At 36.7% G+C, this 16,848-nt stretch overlaps 1 protein-coding gene across 3 annotated transcripts in view; it reads left to right on the plus strand.

The window, feature by feature from the left end:
* MCCC1 (methylcrotonyl-CoA carboxylase subunit 1) overlaps positions 1 to 16,848 on the plus strand; it is a 60,554-nt gene that overhangs the window by 12,190 nt on the left and 31,516 nt on the right. For all 3 annotated transcript variants that reach the window (XM_028101074.2, XM_028101070.2, XM_028101072.2), the window contains 5 exons: positions 5,859 to 5,980; positions 6,399 to 6,546; positions 6,634 to 6,755; positions 12,824 to 12,935; positions 14,745 to 14,826. In XM_028101074.2, the coding sequence (XP_027956875.1) occupies positions 5,859 to 5,980; positions 6,399 to 6,546; positions 6,634 to 6,755; positions 12,824 to 12,935; positions 14,745 to 14,826 (586 nt within the window). The remainder of the gene's footprint in view (positions 1 to 5,858; positions 5,981 to 6,398; positions 6,547 to 6,633; positions 6,756 to 12,823; positions 12,936 to 14,744; positions 14,827 to 16,848) is intronic.

A 16,848-nucleotide genomic window follows, 5' to 3' on the forward strand; every position in this document is an offset into this window, starting at 1 on the left:
TGATATGCTAATGGGGAATTTATTAACTGTGTCTATCTGGACTAGTATTCTATTAGATGCTATACTAACAAACAATGAAGAAAGAATGAGTAATTTTCACGCACTTTGCCTGGATATTCAAGATTTGAGATGGCTTGTAAACATTACAGGTAGTAATTAAAACAAAGAATAACATCAGAAAAATGAGTAATATGGGACTATTATTGGGTATAGGGGTTGGAATTAAGTCAGAAAACTTAGGCCAAAGAAACCTACTTCAGTTCTTCCTGGAATCCTGATTGAAAAGGAAATTTGGTGGGTTACGATTGAGAAGGCTCTCTAATAAAAGGATACTTGTCAATTAGGGGATAAACCTCGCTTTAACTTTGAAGAAGAAACTTACTGATCTTTCTGATACAGGACTTTGAATAACGTTTGTCTAAATGATTTTGAAAGAAGGTTGCCCAGAATGTAGAATTGTTAATGTAGCCATTTTGACATAGGCATTTTTATGCATGCTAGAGTAACATTTGCATATGAGTTAAATTTCTCGTGATTTGCTGGTGACATGGCTAACTTGAGAGAATCTAGAAAATGTAATGGTTCTGTAGTTCTCTTGATTCTCATTTGTCTCAGATCTTCGCTGCATGGGAAAGATCAGGTAGTAAGTGCTGGTTGAAGATTAGAATCCCCTGAGGAGCCTTTTAAAGAGACTGTTGCCATAGTGCTTTGGGAGCTGGCCCTAGAGTTAGTTACTGGAAGAGAAGCTTACAGGGGTCTTGTGGAATACTAGTGATACTTTGTTTCTTGAGCTGAGTGCTGGTTACACAGGTATATTCAGTTAATGAAAACTATGTTTATAAAAGCTGTATGCTTACGACATGCACTTTTCTGTATGTGTATTATTCTTTAGTGAGAGGTTTAAAAAACTTTTATCCCCTCAGTTGACAGGATTAGTTCCTGAGCATTAATATTTTGTGAAGTGCTCCAGTTTCTTTTAATGTACCACCAGGAATGAATAACTTTATTACAGGCATTTTGAAATCACCAATAAGTAACTTTAATGAATATTGCAAGTTATTTAAATGCTGGTCATCTATGTAGTTGACCAGAAGGAAATCCATATGTTTAAGTATTGGAGATGTGGATAGGAAATTTTTGGTAATAAGAATTTAGAGAGTATGGCTTGTTCTCTCCATCAAGAAAAGGACACCTCTCATTTCTGCTTGAAGGCAGAGCCAACAACTTTGGACCTGTACATATGCTTGAAAAGTGCAGCAGAGGGCGCCTGGGTGGCTCAGTGGGTTAAGCGACTGCCTTCGGCTCAGGTCATGATCCTGGAGTCCCGGGATCGAGTCCCACATCGGGCTCCCTGCTCAGCAGGGAGTCTGCTTCTCCCTCTGACCCTCTTCCCTCTCGTGCTCTCTATCTCTCATTCTCTCTCTCTCAAATAAATAAAATCTTTAAAAAAAAAAGTGCAGCAGAAAGGTTACAAAGTATGGAATAAATTATTTTGGCAGAGATTTAAGGGTAGGAGATGACAGTTTCTGTCTTTATTGTTAAAGGCATATTAGTACTATGGAATGAAGGATCTAAATGAGCTTAAAATCCTAGGACCCACCAGGGTGAATTGGTGGCTAAATACAAGCCTGATGGCTAGAGAAATTAGCCCCCTGGTAACAGTAGTATTACTGATTTTTCCTTTTTAATATATTCAAATGCTCAAGAATACTGTGATTTGGATATATTAAATTGTTATTCCTAAGAGAAATTAGTTAAAACTTCTTGAGGTCATTCCTGTAATGTGTGGTTGGACTTTTTTTTTTTTTTGCAAGAAGATAGGTACTTTTCTTTTTAGTTCTGAAGGAGAATATTTATCTGGTTCATCAGAGTTCTTTTGAATTAACTATCTGTTCAAAAGAAGGGAAGCTAGCGACACTTTGAAAATGAAATTAAGGAAACAGTTATATTCACAATGACATCAGTAAAAATCAAATACTTAGCATTAAAGTTAGCAAAATTGGTTTAAGATCTATGCATGAAAACCATAGCACATTGCTGAGAGGAATTAAAGAAGTTCTAAATAAATGGATAGATATATCATTGGAAGAATCAATAGTGTTAAGATGGCAGTTCTTTCCAAATTGATCTGTAGATTTAAGGCAATCTTGATCAAAATTCCAATAGGCTTTTTTTGGTAAATGTTGACAAGCTGGTCCTAAAATAGCCCAAAGGTCTGGCATATAGTTAAAACAATTTTGAGGGACGCCTGGTTGGCTCAGTCAGTAGAGCATGCAACTCTTGTTGTGAGCTCAGGCGCCATATTGGGTGCAGGGATTACTTAAAAATAAAATCTCTAAAAAAAACAATTTTGAAAAGATGATAAATTTGTAGGGTTTAGACTCTCGGATTTCAAAACTCATTATAAACCTACAGTAACCAAGACAGTATGGTATCAGAAGGAAAAAATACATATGTCAGTGCAACAGAATAGAAAGTCCCACAATAAACTCACACATGTATGGTCAATTTATTTTTGAACAAAAGAGCTAAAGTAAATCAGTGGGAAAGATAGTCTTTTCAACAAGTTGTGCTGTAATGATTGGATATTTATATACAAAAAGATAAACCTAAAATCAGCAATAAACAGGAAAGAGGTGCTGATACATGCTAAAAAATGGATGAACTTTGAAAATATTGTGTTCAGTGGAAGAAGGAAGCCAGTCACTGAAGACTGTATGTGTTGCATAATTCCATTTATATGGAATGTCCAAAATAGGCAAATCTAGAGAAACAGAGTAAATCAGTGGTTGCCTAGGGCAGGGGCTATGTAGGGAATGGAAAATAACCGCTAATAGGCATGGAGTTTGTTTTGGGGGTGATGAAAATTACGTTATTAGATCTTACTCAGTATCTTAGATTATGGTAATGTTTGCCAACTCTGTGAATAATACTAAAAGTCATTGATTTGGCTAAGTTTATGGTACATCAATTATATGTCAGTGAAGATGTTTTAAGAATGCAGTATCACTATGCACAGACTAGAAAGGCTAAAATCAAAAAGACTGTTAATACCACGTGTTGGCAGGGATATGGAGAAACTTAGAACCATTCATACATTGCTGATGGAAACGCAAAATAGTACAGCCACTTTAGAAAACTGGCTGGTTTTAAAAAAGTTAAATATATACTTACCATATTTGACCCAACAATTGCACTCCTGGGCATTTACCCAAGAGAAATGAAAAATATGTTCACATATGTTACTTGTACATGAGTTGTTCACAACAGCATTAGTCATAATAGTCTAAAACTGGGAAAAAATCCAAATGAATGGATAAATAAAATGTGGGCTATCCATTCAGTACATCAACAAATATAAAAAGATCTATAAAAAATGAACTACCCATGCACACAACGAGGATGAGCCATTAAGCATTATGCTAAGCTAAAGAAGCCAGACACATAAGACTCTGCAATGTGTGGTTCCGTTTATATGAGATTTCTAAAAAAAGGCAAAATTGAAAAAGACCAAAAGCAGGTCAGTAGTTGCCTGGTTCTGGGAGCAAGGATTAATCAGTTATGCATAGGGGCACAGAGGAACTTATTCAAATGATGGAAGTATTCTACAACTGGATTATAGTAATAGTTGCACAGTTGTATAAATTTGCTAAATTAATCAAACTATAAACGAGTGAATGTTATGTACTGTAAATCATAAAAAAAAAAGCTGTTAAAACAGGGAAGATGGATGTAGACCTGTTTCACTTCGCCTCATATAAGTAATATTTGACATTTCACATAAAATTACTAAAATTGAACTTTGGTTTAAAAAACATCAAACTGATCAAGCTGACATCAAAATGTGATTATCTAGCATTTTGTTGTTTGCTGTCACTAAGATGTTGGTTTTCTAGTCATATGAGTTTACCAGATGTCTGAAGCGTACCCCCTTTAATTTTGGAACATAACTATTCTTTGGGGGTTTTTTTTAAGATTTTTATTTATTTGTTTGTTTATTTATTTAAAAGAGAGAGAGAGAGAAAGCACATGCACAAGCCAGGGGAAGGGCAAAGGGAGAGGAGAGAGAGAATCTCAAGCAGACTCCACACCGAGCGGTGAGCCCAACTTGGGGCTCCATCTTACGACCCCGAGATCATGACCTGAGCCAAAAATCAAGAGTTGGTCGCTCAACCAACTGAGCCACCAGGGCGCCCCTGAAACATAACTATTCTTTGAATATGTTTGTTCATATGAACTTTTTTCTTTCTACATTCTCTTCGTTGTAATTATTATATATTCTTGTTATTTTAGAAGAACAAAAATGCCATCAGGGCTGTTGAGGTTGGAGAGAAAGTTGCTTTATCCCTCACTAAATTGTGTAAGACTGTTCTGCTTTCTGCTTTCCTCTGTATCCTCCCTTTTTGCTGTGAGTATGTTTGCTCTTCGGAATCTTACTGTCCTTCAGGTATTGATTTTCCTCTTCTGTGGGCTAGAAAGCCAGACATATAAATTTATTAAAACTCTGAGTAGGTTGCAAGTGACTAGGTTAACATATGAGGGGGTCCTCTTTCCCAAAGTATATGTAGACTCTAATATATGACCTTTTGTTTGCTTCTTAGCTTTTTTTCTGGAAAGGTGATATTGGCAGATAGTGACCTGAAGATAAACGAGGTATTATTGTGCTAGTGTGTTCCTTTCAGTTTTGGGGTACCATGGTTTCAGTTCTAGGCCAGCTTTATATGGAGACAGAGTAAACAACACTCCCCCTGCTACTGTGGAGCCCTTTACTCCTGCTTGCAAATATTCATTGACACTCTACCCTAATAGCAGTATTACTTTAAATTAAAATATAGATTCTTCTGTATGATCAAACAATTTCACTTACAGATCTATACCTAAAAGAATTTAAAGCAGGGACTCAAACAGGTACTTGTACACCGATGTTCATAGCAGTGTTACTCACAAAAGCAAAAGGTAGAAACGATCCACACATCCATCAACAGATGAATGGATAAGCAAAAAAACCCAAAATATGGAATATACACAGTGTTCTATTATTCAGCCATGAAAAGGAATGAAATTCTGATACATGCTACAACATGGAAGAACCTTGAAAACATAATACTAAATGAAATAAACTAGACACAAAAGGACAAATGTTCTACAATTCTGTTTATATTAGGTTCCTAGATTGGGTATTATAGAGACAGAAAGTAAGGTAGAGGTTATCAGGGAACGTGGAATTGATATTTAATGGTACAGAGTCTCTGGGATGATGACAACATTGTGGACACGGATGGTGGTAATAGTTGCACAGCATTGTGAATGTACTTTAATGCCATTGAACTCTACACTTAAAAGTTGTTAAAATGAAGGGGGGGAAATTGGAGGGGGAGATGAACCATGAGAGACTATGGACTCTGAGAAACAAACTGAGGGTTCTAGAGGGGAGGCGGGGGTGGGGGGTTGGGTTAGCCCGGTGATGGGTATTAAAGAGGGCATGTATTGAATGGAGCAGTGGGTGTTATACGCAAACAATGAATCATGAAACACTACATCAAAAACTAATGATGTATTGTATGGTGACTAACATAACATGATAAAAAAAATTTTAAAAAAGTGGTTAAAATGGTCAACTTATGTTGTGTATATATTACCACAGTAAAAAGAAGTATAGATTTATCTGGTTCAGGTCAGGCTTCGGAACTTCAGCATGAATGTTTCAGATCCCTCTTTGGAAACAGATTCTGATAGAGCCCATAGTGTACTTACCACCAGCGTGGGGAGAGGCTTCCCCAGAGGGAGATGACATCTCCGGCCTCGCACAGCATGTCAGTGGAGTGCTAGTAAGTTTGTCCTTTCATTTTCACTTCTAGGCTATCCATCCAGGATATGGTTTTCTTTCAGAAAACACGGAATTTGCCGAACTGTGTAAACAAGAAGGAATTCTTTTTATAGGTCCTCCTTCATCTGCAATTAAAGACATGGGTATAAAGAGGTATTAATTTCTATCTTTTAAATATAACCATAGGAAGGTCCATTGAAATGGTTAACCTATAAGAGACATGGTAATTAGAAACTTTGGTTGTCATAGGCATTAAGTTATTCATCTGCCACTCCAGTGAGTTACAGAAAACGTTCATCTAATTAGGGTTTCTAATCAATATATGAATTAGTTTTAGGGATTAAAAACAAGGTGGGATGAGCTATCACATGAAAAACTGGATTCCTAGTTATCACAGAAAAACTAATATTTTAATATTTATATGAATGTTTGTTGTCTATAGTCTTTTCTTTACCTGTGGGTTGTTTTATTTTAAAAAGTTCCATTGTATTTATAGATTGGGCTGTTTTTGTGTTTCTCTTGTATGAAATAACTCATAGAATTGGGTCATCTCACCTTTTTTATTCAAAAGCACATCCAAATCCATAATGGCTGCTGCCGGAGTGCCTGTTGTGGAAGGTTATCATGGCGAGGACCAGTCGGACCAGTGCCTGAGGGAGCACGCGGGGAGAATTGGTTATCCTGTCATGATTAAAGCTGTCCGGGGTGGAGGAGGAAAAGTAAGATTGTGCGTGCCGTGTTTTTCATCTCAGGCTAGTCTTCTTGGTTTTATTTAGGTTGTAGTCATAACTGTCTTGCTGTCTTAGGGCATGAGGATTGTCAGATCTGAAGAAGAATTCCAAGAACAGTTAGAATCAGCACGGAGAGAAGCTAAGAAGTCTTTCAATGATGATGCGATGCTGATTGAGAAGTTTGTAGACACGCCAAGGTGGGTTTGGCTTTTTTTCCGAGTCAGCTTTTTAAAAGTAAATTATAAAAGAAATGCATACAGATTATATAAAATATAAAGTTCTGCTAGTACGTAAGTACATTAAGTTCCCCAGTCCCACCCCCTGATGTAACCACGTAGCGTATACAGTGTGTATTCCTCCAAGCATTTTCTGCATGAATAGAAGTATTTATACATGTACGCACCGAATACAAATACATACAGCAGGACAGCGAGTACAACGTAACGTCGTATCATATGCTAGTATGGCATCCTAGCTGTCTCTCCATGTCAGTAAATACAGGTCTCCCTTATTCTTTTTATTGGGCTTAATGGTTCCATGATATTGATATACCAGTAATTTATTCAATCCATTTATTGTTTTGTTTTGTTTTTTTTAAGATTTTATTATTTGACAGAGTGAGCATAAGTAGGGGGAGTGGGAGAGGGAGAAGCAGGCTCCCCGCTGAGCAGGGAGCCCGACGCAGGGCTCGATCCCAGGACCCTGCGATCATGACCTGAGCCAAAGGCAGATGTTTAACCAACTGAGCCACCCAGGCTCCCCTAATCCATTTCTTGTTGATGGAATTTGGGATTTTTTCAAAATAAAAAAAAATTTTTTGTAAGAAATTTACTTTTATCTTAAGGAATTCTATAAGCATCAGTTGAGATGCTCAGAGAATGAGAATAGATACCTAAATTGAGTTGGTAGTGATATGTTAACAAATAATACTACTAACATCTCACCCATATATCACACTTACCATTTGCCACATTCTGAGCATTTTACATATACTAAATAATTTTGCTGTCCTAATCCTAATCTAATTCCTGCAACAATCCTGTAGGTAGGCCCTATTCCCATTTTGCAAGTGAAGACTCTGAGGAACAGAATGGTCATATGACTTGCTTGAGCCAGCTGGGAAGTGGTGAGGCTGGGATTTGAATTTGGAATTCACACTCTAAGCCATTGTACTAAACTGCTTCTCTTGGTACTGCTGTAACAAATGCCATGTGAATTTCTAATTTTTTTATTTTCTGGAATTCTATTTTCATATGTATTGCTTAAAATAAGGAACTATAAAAGCTTCTTGTTTCATAGATTTTTGGTAATTATATATATATATTTGTATTTACATATATATATAAAAGCTGTAAGTCAAGTGACTTTTATAAAGAATAATTCTCTTGGGAACCATGAGCAGAGAGGGATTCACCTTGAAGTTAATATACTAAAGCTTCAGGCTCTTCCTTGTGTGAGCCTCTTCTAAGATCATACCTAATTTTGTATTCTTCTTAAATTGTTTTTGTTTCAAGTGCTACAAAACTTTGAACTGTCCCTGAACATGGTATGGTAAGTTAAATTCATTTAGATTTTGATAGTTAAAAAAGTCTACCACCTGTTAGTGAGCAGTAAGGCAAAAATGGAGGAAATTCTAAGGTAAATTGAGAGCTCCCTTTCACAATATGTTTCAAAAAAGAATAGGCCGACTGTCCAAATTGGCATGCTCTTGAGTTAGAATTATCGTGGAGATGTCAGCTAGCTATTTCAGTGACCATAACTCAATGCCTACAACGTTTTCTGAAGATGTGAATTCTTTACATGTGAAATGTTAGCTGTATATAACCTCACATTGTAATTTGTTCTCCCAGTAGCTGGGAAGCTCCTGGAAATCAAGGACCTGATAGTACATTTCTTTTTATTTTCCCCTGTATATCATCTGGCATGCTACTTTCTTCATGACAGTCATCAATAATAATATTTTTTTGAAATACAGAAGTAATATAAATAGATTACAAACATGGAAAGTAGAGAAGATGGGAAACAAACTCACTCATAATCTCATTCTCCTAATACAAGTAATAGTATTTCTCTATATATTTAATCTGTATTTTCTAATAATAATATTTTAATATCGTGATAATTATACTGTTTTGTATGCTGCTAAGTAATTACCTGTTGAGTTAATGGAGTGCTAGAAGATTGTCAAGGTGCTGCTTATAATTCAGAAAAGTACCTATCAAGATGTTTTATAAATCTGCTCGGAACTATTGAGCTTACCTGAAGGGCTGGGATAGAAACAGTCTTCAAAGTGTACTATTTTGGAGGATAAAAAAGGAAATTGGGTTCCTTTCTCAGTTGACATTCAATATATATTCCAGATGGATTAAAAATGTAAATAGGAAAATAAAAACTGTGGAACTCTTAGAAAATATCAAGGCATTCTTGGGAGCCTCCAGCTGTGTCTGTGTGTCTAGCCAGACCCCAGCAGTGGCTGAACTGGAACAGCTGGGATTTGGTGCACCTCCTGGTTCTCAGACCGCAGAATGTGCGCGGCAGAATCTCTTAAGTTAGATAAAGCAGCACAAAAAGAGGATCAGTCAGAAAAAGGAAAATAACAAAAGTGATATGATCACTACAGAAATCATAACACAACACAGGTCCTCAAAAAGTTTCCCTTGTAAGCCGCCCCAGGAATAAGTGTTTCCAGCTTCTGAGAACTCAGAAAAGAGCTGTGCTGTGCCCCTGATATGTGTTCCTTTCAGAACCTGGAGTCCCTGCTCTACTGACTCCTTCCCTGGAGCAGCTAACACATAAGGGAGTGTCAGTGGAAGTGGTAAAATTTTACAATTGGAATTTGAAAAACAAACCATTTAGTTCCAACATGTAAAGAGCTGGGAAGTTGTCACTCACCTCCAAGAAGCAAGTAAAAATCTGAACAAAATGAAAGTCAGTGAGTTTTAGACCTGTCAGAGAATGGGGGCCAGAGGGCAAACCACCACCCTGGAATCTGGACAGCGTGTGAATACAGTGAATCATAGCCAAGAGCCGCTTGCCCAGAGCAGAGCTCCTGGAGCCATAAACTGATAGGGACACTTCTGCGGGGATTATGATAAATTACTGGAGTCTGGGTGTGGACTAGCTTGATAGTGAGAAACTCCTCAAGGTCCAGTGTTAGGGGAACCCCAGATTTTCATGAGTTCTCCCTTCAAGAACACCACCACGTTCTCACAGTGAAAATCCAGGAAAAATTCCCTCCCATTTTGGGGCAGAGGGAGGAGAAAAGTAACCATTTGCGATTGGCCCAGAGTGGTCTGTTCTCCCTAACAAAGGCCAGCTCTCCAAGGGAAACTTTGCCAGCACCTTTTCTGTCCTGTGGGAAGGGCAGTTAACCAACTCTAAGCCGCTCAAGCTTTCCTGTTTCGTGTAAGGAGAGAAAAAATGCTAAGAAACACTTTTGGGGGCACCGGGCTTTCTCAGTCAGTAGAGCATGTGACTCTTGATCTCAGGATCGTGAGTTCAAGCTCCACGCTGGTTGTACAGCTTACTTTAAAAATAAGTAATATCTCCCTCTCCCTCTCCTGCTCCCCCTGCTTGTGCTCTCTCTGTCTTTGTCAAATAAAATCTTAAAAAAAAAAAAAAATACACACATACATCCAAACAGATGGTGCTCATGAACATAGAAACCTGAAGCACACAGGGATACAGGCCCACTAAAAGACCAAGATTTAATCATTAGGTCATGGGATGCGTTCCCTCCCCTGCACCCTTCTACCACATCACCAGGGCCCCAGTATAATAACAGGGTTTCAGCTGAAAGAACTGCAAGACACAGATTCTAATAAGAAGAGTTCTTAGTCAAAGACAACAGGAGAAACAAAACAAGGGCACTAGAGGAAACAAGCCTCTGGTACCTACAACTACTGCAGACATTAAACCCAGTGTCCTAGCCAGATTCACATTAAACTTTACAGTAAAGGTCTGTGTTTACCTTACTTACTGTAAAGTGATACCTCATGTCCAGCTTTTAACAAAAAAATGACAAGGTGTGCTAAAATTTAGGTAAGAAAAAGCGCAGTGTAAAGAGACAAAGCAAGCACCAGAACCACAGATTTTGGAATTGTCAGATATAGTGTTTAAAGTAACTGATTAATATGTTAAGGGCTCTAATGGAGTGTGTAGACAACATGCAAGAACATTTGGGAAATGTTAAGTGGAGAGATGGACGCTCTAAGAGAATAGTCAAAAGAAAATGCTAGGAATCATTATACACAAGCAATGAATCATGGAACACTACATCAAAAACTGATGTACAACACGGTGACTAACATAACAATAATAATAAAAAAAGTGCTAGGAATCAAACAATATAACAGAAATGAAGAATGCAGTTGGTGGGCTCCTCAGTAGACTGGACGCAGCTGAGGAAATAATCATGACCGAGAACATACGTCAATGGAAACTTCCCAAACTGAAATTCAGAAGAGAAATAAGAATGAAAACAAACGTAATATCCAAGGTCTGTGGGACAATTTTAAAAGGTATAACATTTGTGTTATTTGAATACTACAAGAATAAAGAAGGGAGCAGGAGAAATATTTTAAGTAATAATGGCCAAAAATGTTCCAAAATTAATGATAAACACCAAGCCACAGAACCAGGAAGCTCTGAGGGCACCAAGCAGGATAAATGTCAAAACATTTTTTGAATCATATTCAAACTGCAGGAAACCAAAGACAAATAGAAAATCTTGGAAAAATCATGGGGATAAGAACGTCTTACCTATAGACAAACAAGGTAAGAAATATATCAGGCTTAAGCAAGAATGGGGGGAGTGAAATATTTATAAAGCGTTGAAAGAAAAAAAAAACTAACGTAGAACTCTGTGTCCAGTGAACTTATCCTTCAAACAGGCGGGAGAAAGAGACTTCCTCAGACAAACGAAAGTTGAGGGACATTGTCATCACAGACTTGACTTATAAGAAATGATAACAGAAGTTCTTCAGAGAGAAGGAAAATGATACAGGTCAGAAATTTAGATCTCCAAAAAGAAAGGAAGAGTATTAGAGAAAGAATAAATGAGGCTAAAATAAAATCTCTCATTTTTCTCTTCTCAATTGATCTCACAGACAACAGTTTGTCCAGAGAAATAATAACAAGAAAGTGTTTGGTGATAATAGCTAAAGATAAATGAAAAGAGGAGGAAAACTCAAGCAGGCAGATCCAAAAGGAAGAAATCAGCTCCTATTATTTTGTCAAGAGAATGTGATGGACAGGTTGGAAAAGGTTAAAATTGAACCTTCAGTCAAAATGGTATATCAAGAAACTAAATTCTTCCAAGTGGTTTAATGAAGTGGCTTGATGAGGTGAACAAAAAGGAACAGAAATGAGCTATTGTGCTAACACAGTACATTTACAAGACCCTTCCTGGTTTTTCTTTTATCATTGTTTCTTTTTGACAATTTTTATTTTAAAAAATCAACAGAAAAAACATTTTGCTGGTCACTCATCATGGTGGTAAATATGTGAGGTGAACTACAGAGTGAACATATCAAAATAAACCTACTGAGAAGAATGCTTTCATGTTCACCAAATGGTCTGTTTACCCTTATTTTCCTAAGTGTTCTGTGCATTTACTCTTGATATGATTTCTCATAATTTTACTATTTTAGATTCAACATTAAAGTGCCTTTTTTGTTTTTATGATATAATATTAGTAATATTTTTAAAAAATTAATCCATATTTATTTCTTAACCTTTTTATGGATGAGCCATTGTAATTTTTAGTCTGCCTGAGTTTATAAAATCTGACCATAAGGGTTGATTTTTAAAAATCCCCTGATCATGGGGTGCCTGGGTAGCCAACTCTTGATTTCAGCTCAGGTCATGATCTCAGAGTCTTGGGATCAAGCCCTGTGTCGGGCTCTGCACTCAGTGGGGAGTCTGCTTCAGGATTCTCTGTCTCCCTCTGCCCCTCCCTCTGCTTGAGCTCTCTCTCTCTCTCAAATAAATGAATAAATCTTTTGAAAAATAATAAAAAATAAAAAATAAAAATCCCCGGATCATAAAAAAGTTTTCATTGGCTTTTCGAGAATACATGAAATATTCTGTTGTGAGATTTATTAGTGTTTTCCTTGTCAGTTTGTACTTGTTACTTGCCCCTACTCTGAGGTCATAAACATAGTCTCCTGTGTTTTCTTATTTCCTAGTCACTTCATGTATGTAATTTTTTTTTCTAGAATGTTAATTCTACAAATGGAAACTTTCTCATTGCGTTTTTAAATAGGCATGTAGAAGTCCAGGTGTTTGGTGACTACCATGGCAATGCTGTGTACTTGTTTGAAAGAGACTGTAGTGTACAGAGGAGACATCAGAAGATCATTGAGGAAGCCCCAGGGGTAAGGACCTTGTAAAGAAATTTGCAAGCTTCTCTATAACGTAAACCCCAGTCACTCTAATTTTCACATCAGGAATCTGTGGAGGGAGCGTCTCCTCCAGAATCCTGCTGAATAACTGCTTCCCAGTGGTAGTATAATGTTAAGGCCCCACTGGAGCCTTGGGGGATGAGGAGGGGGTTGAAATTCCCAGGCTACCATACTGAGGGCACAGTAGGGCCACGATCCTTCTGGATGGTATCTAGGAAAATCTACTCTGATCCAAGTACAGACTGTCCCTGACTTCATGATGGTTCAACTTAGAATTTTTTTGCTTTACGGTGGTGCAAAAGTGATATATATTTAGTAGAAATACTTCGAATTTTGAATTTTGATCTTTTCCCGGGCTCTCTATGTGGTATGCTACTCTCCTGGGCAGCAGCAGTGAGCCAGTCAGCCGCACAGTCAGGAGAGTAAGTAACTGATACACCTAAACTCGTCCTTACCCGTACCTGTTCTTACACTCTCTGTACTTGATATTCAACAAATTTTGAGATATTCAGCCTTTTATTATGGAATAGCTGTTGTGTTAGATGATTCTGCCCAACTGTAGGCTAATGTAAGTGTTCTGAACACATTTAAGGTAGACTAAGTTAGGATGTTTGGTAGGTTACATGTATTTAAATGAATTTTCAACTTCCAGTATTTTCAACTTATGATGGGTTTATCTGGACATAACCCCGCTGTAAGGAGGAAGATCTGTATCTGACTTATAGTGAGCAATTGTATAATATTTCCATGTAGATTTTAAATTGTAATGAGAATGAGGAATGGATTGGCCTGGTTCACTGAATATCTTTTTATGAAGATTCTTTTATTTTGACTTCTGTTTGAGGCATCCCTAAAATATATTAGTCATCTTCCTACCATAAAGGTTTATTGTAGAGGAGAGAGATTTGCTCTTATTTGGCATTTTTTGCCCCTTTGGAATTAATTGTTTACATCTCTTCGGGTCTATCTCTTGATTGGTTTCGGTTGTCCTCTGGGTCAAGGCCTACTCCTAGAATTACCCCTTTTTGGATTTACATTTCTTTTGAGCCTACTACTGCTGTAGGCTTCTTTCTTGTCTAAGGTTTTATACGTGTTCTTTTGTTTTGTTTTTTTTTTTCCTAGTAGGTACTTCTAAAAGGTCAGGGATCTGAGGCTTCTGGTTAATCAGTTTGTTGTTCTCATACTGTATTCAAATTTTAATTTCTGTTGCAGAGTGTATTATATCATTCAAAGTAAATGTTAACAATAATTTCAGTAAAGCCTTATTCCAAGTAGTGATTGCTTAAATATATGTCTGTAGAGCACTGTTTTAAAATATTAAAACCTTTGCCTACTTTTTAACCTATATTTCTTTTTATGAACCTTTCTTATTAGCTTGGAATCTTAAGGTTTACCGTTATTCCAAGATAATTATTGGGCACATGGCCCAGATTGCTCTACCATCTTAAAATAAAACAGTGATCATTCAAAGTTTTCATATTGATACATGTAATTGGACATACAGTCATGAAAGGTCTTAGGTAGGTACAAAGGAGATACATCATTATGCTGAATAATATCTGCAGTTCATTGACATTACTAACAGAACCATTAAACCTTGGTATGGGGCTGTTGACTGTGGTATAGGATGTATTTCTTGATGAAATGTATAGCATTAGCTATTTATCCTTATTAACTCTTTAATGTAATATTTGATACCTAGAAATGAAATATTGGATCTTAATGGAAATTTCTAATAGGGCAAAGAACTAATGGAAATTTATTTTAAATATTTTTTTATAGCCTGGTATTAAACCTGAAATAAGAAAAAAGCTTGGAGAAGCTGCAGTCAGAGCTGCTAAAGCTGTAAATTATGTTGGAGCAGGTACGCTAAGATTTACTTTGAATAGAGGAGAAGAAATATTTATGTTCAGAAGGCAAAAGAAACAACTTTTAAATCATTGTCTTTCAAACAAATTATATGCACATTAAGAAATATTTTACATTGAGACTCAGTATATACACATATTTATGTCTATATACATGTATATTTGGAAAAAAAATTCACTAAACAATACTTACCCTAATTATGTGTAATGCTAGTTGATATTTTCTATCCCATTTTAAAATAAAATCACTAAAATTTCTTTTGCCTCTTTTAAAATTAGTAAACTTTAATTTTTTAGGTTCACAGCTAAATTGAGCAGTAAGTACAGAGTTCCCATACCCTCCATCCCCACACTTGGTGTAGCCTCCCCAAGTACCAGCATCCCACACCAGAGTGGTTCATTTGTTACAATCAACAAACCTACAGTGACACATCATTATCACCCAGAATCCATAATTTACATTAGGGTTCACTCTTAGTATTGTGCGTTCTATGACATTGTTGTACAGTGTACATTTGGAAAAATGTATAATGACATGTATCCACCATTGTAGTATCATACAGAGTACTTTCAGTGCCCTAAATAGCCTCTGTGCTCTGCTCTTTATCCCTTCCTGTCTTTAACTCCTAACAATCTCTGATCTTTCTGTTGCCTCCATAGTTCTTCCTTTTCCAGAATATCATACAGTTGGAATCATACAGTTTGTAGCCTTTTAAGATTGGCTTCTTTCACTTAATAATATGCATTTAAGTTTCCTCCATGTCTTTTCATGGGTTGATCATTTCTGTTTAGTGTTGAATAATATTCCATTGTCTGGATGTACCATAGTTTATCCTGTCACCTACTGAAGGATATCGTGGTTGCTTTCTAAGTTTGGCAATTATAAATCAAACTATTATAACAATCTATGTGCAGAGTTCTGTGTGGGCATAGGTATGAGCATAGTTTCAATTTATTTAGGTAAACAAGAAGTTTAATCGCTGGGTCATATGGTAAGAATATGTTCAGTTTTGTAAGAAACTGCCAAACTTTCTTCCAGAGTGGCTGTACCATTTTGCATCCTCACCAGCAATGTATGAGAGTTCCTGTTGCTCCACATCTTCACTAGCATTTGGTATTATCAGTGTTCTATTCTAATAGGTGTATAGTTGTATCTCATTTTAATTTGCATTTCCCTGGTAACATGATTGGAGCATCTTCTCATATGCTTGCTTGCCATCAGTGTTTCTTCTTTAGTGAGGTCTGTTCAGGTGTTTTGCCCAGTTTTTAAATTGGTTTGTTTGTTTTCTTATTATTGAGTTTTACAACTCCTTAGTACATTTTGGATAGTAGTCCTGTATCAGAGGTGTCTTTTGCAAATATTTTCTCCCAGTCTGTGGTTTATCTTCTCATTCTCTTGACATTATCTTTTGCAGAGCATAACTTTTTAATTTTAATGAAGCCTGGCTTATCAATTATTTCTTTAATGAATTGTGCCTTTGCTGTTGTACCTAAAAAGACATCAGTAGTAGAAATACTTCGAATTTTGAATTTTGATCTTTTCCCGGGCTCTCTATGTGGTATGCTACTCTCCTGGGCAGCAGCAGTGAGCCAGTCAGCCGCACAGTCAGGAGAGTAAGTAACTGGTCATCTAGGTTTTCTCCTACTCTCTTCTAGGAATTTTATAGTTTTGTGTTCCAAAGGTCATCTAGGTTTTCTCCTACTCAAGGTCATCTAGGTTTTCTCCTACTCTCTTCTAGGAATTTTATAGTTTTGTGTTCCAAATTTAGGTCTATGGTCCATTTTGTTAATTTTTCTGAGAGTATAAGACCTGTGCCTAGATTTATTTTTTTGTATCTAGACATACACCATATACCATTCCAATACCATTTTTTGAAAAGACTATCTTTGCTCCATTGTATTGCCTTTGCTCCTTTGTCAAAGATCAACTGACTGTATTTATATAGGTCTATTTCTGGGCTGCCTGTTCTGTTCCACTGATCTATTTGTTCTTTTCCCAGTACTTCATTATTTTGAAT

The sequence above is a fragment of the Eumetopias jubatus genome, unplaced genomic scaffold (assembly GCF_037043125.1).
Source record: "Eumetopias jubatus isolate StellerSeaLion01/CBP00866 unplaced genomic scaffold, mEumJub1_p1.0 scaffold_1, whole genome shotgun sequence".
NCBI classification, from domain to species: Eukaryota; Metazoa; Chordata; class Mammalia; order Carnivora; family Otariidae; genus Eumetopias; species Eumetopias jubatus.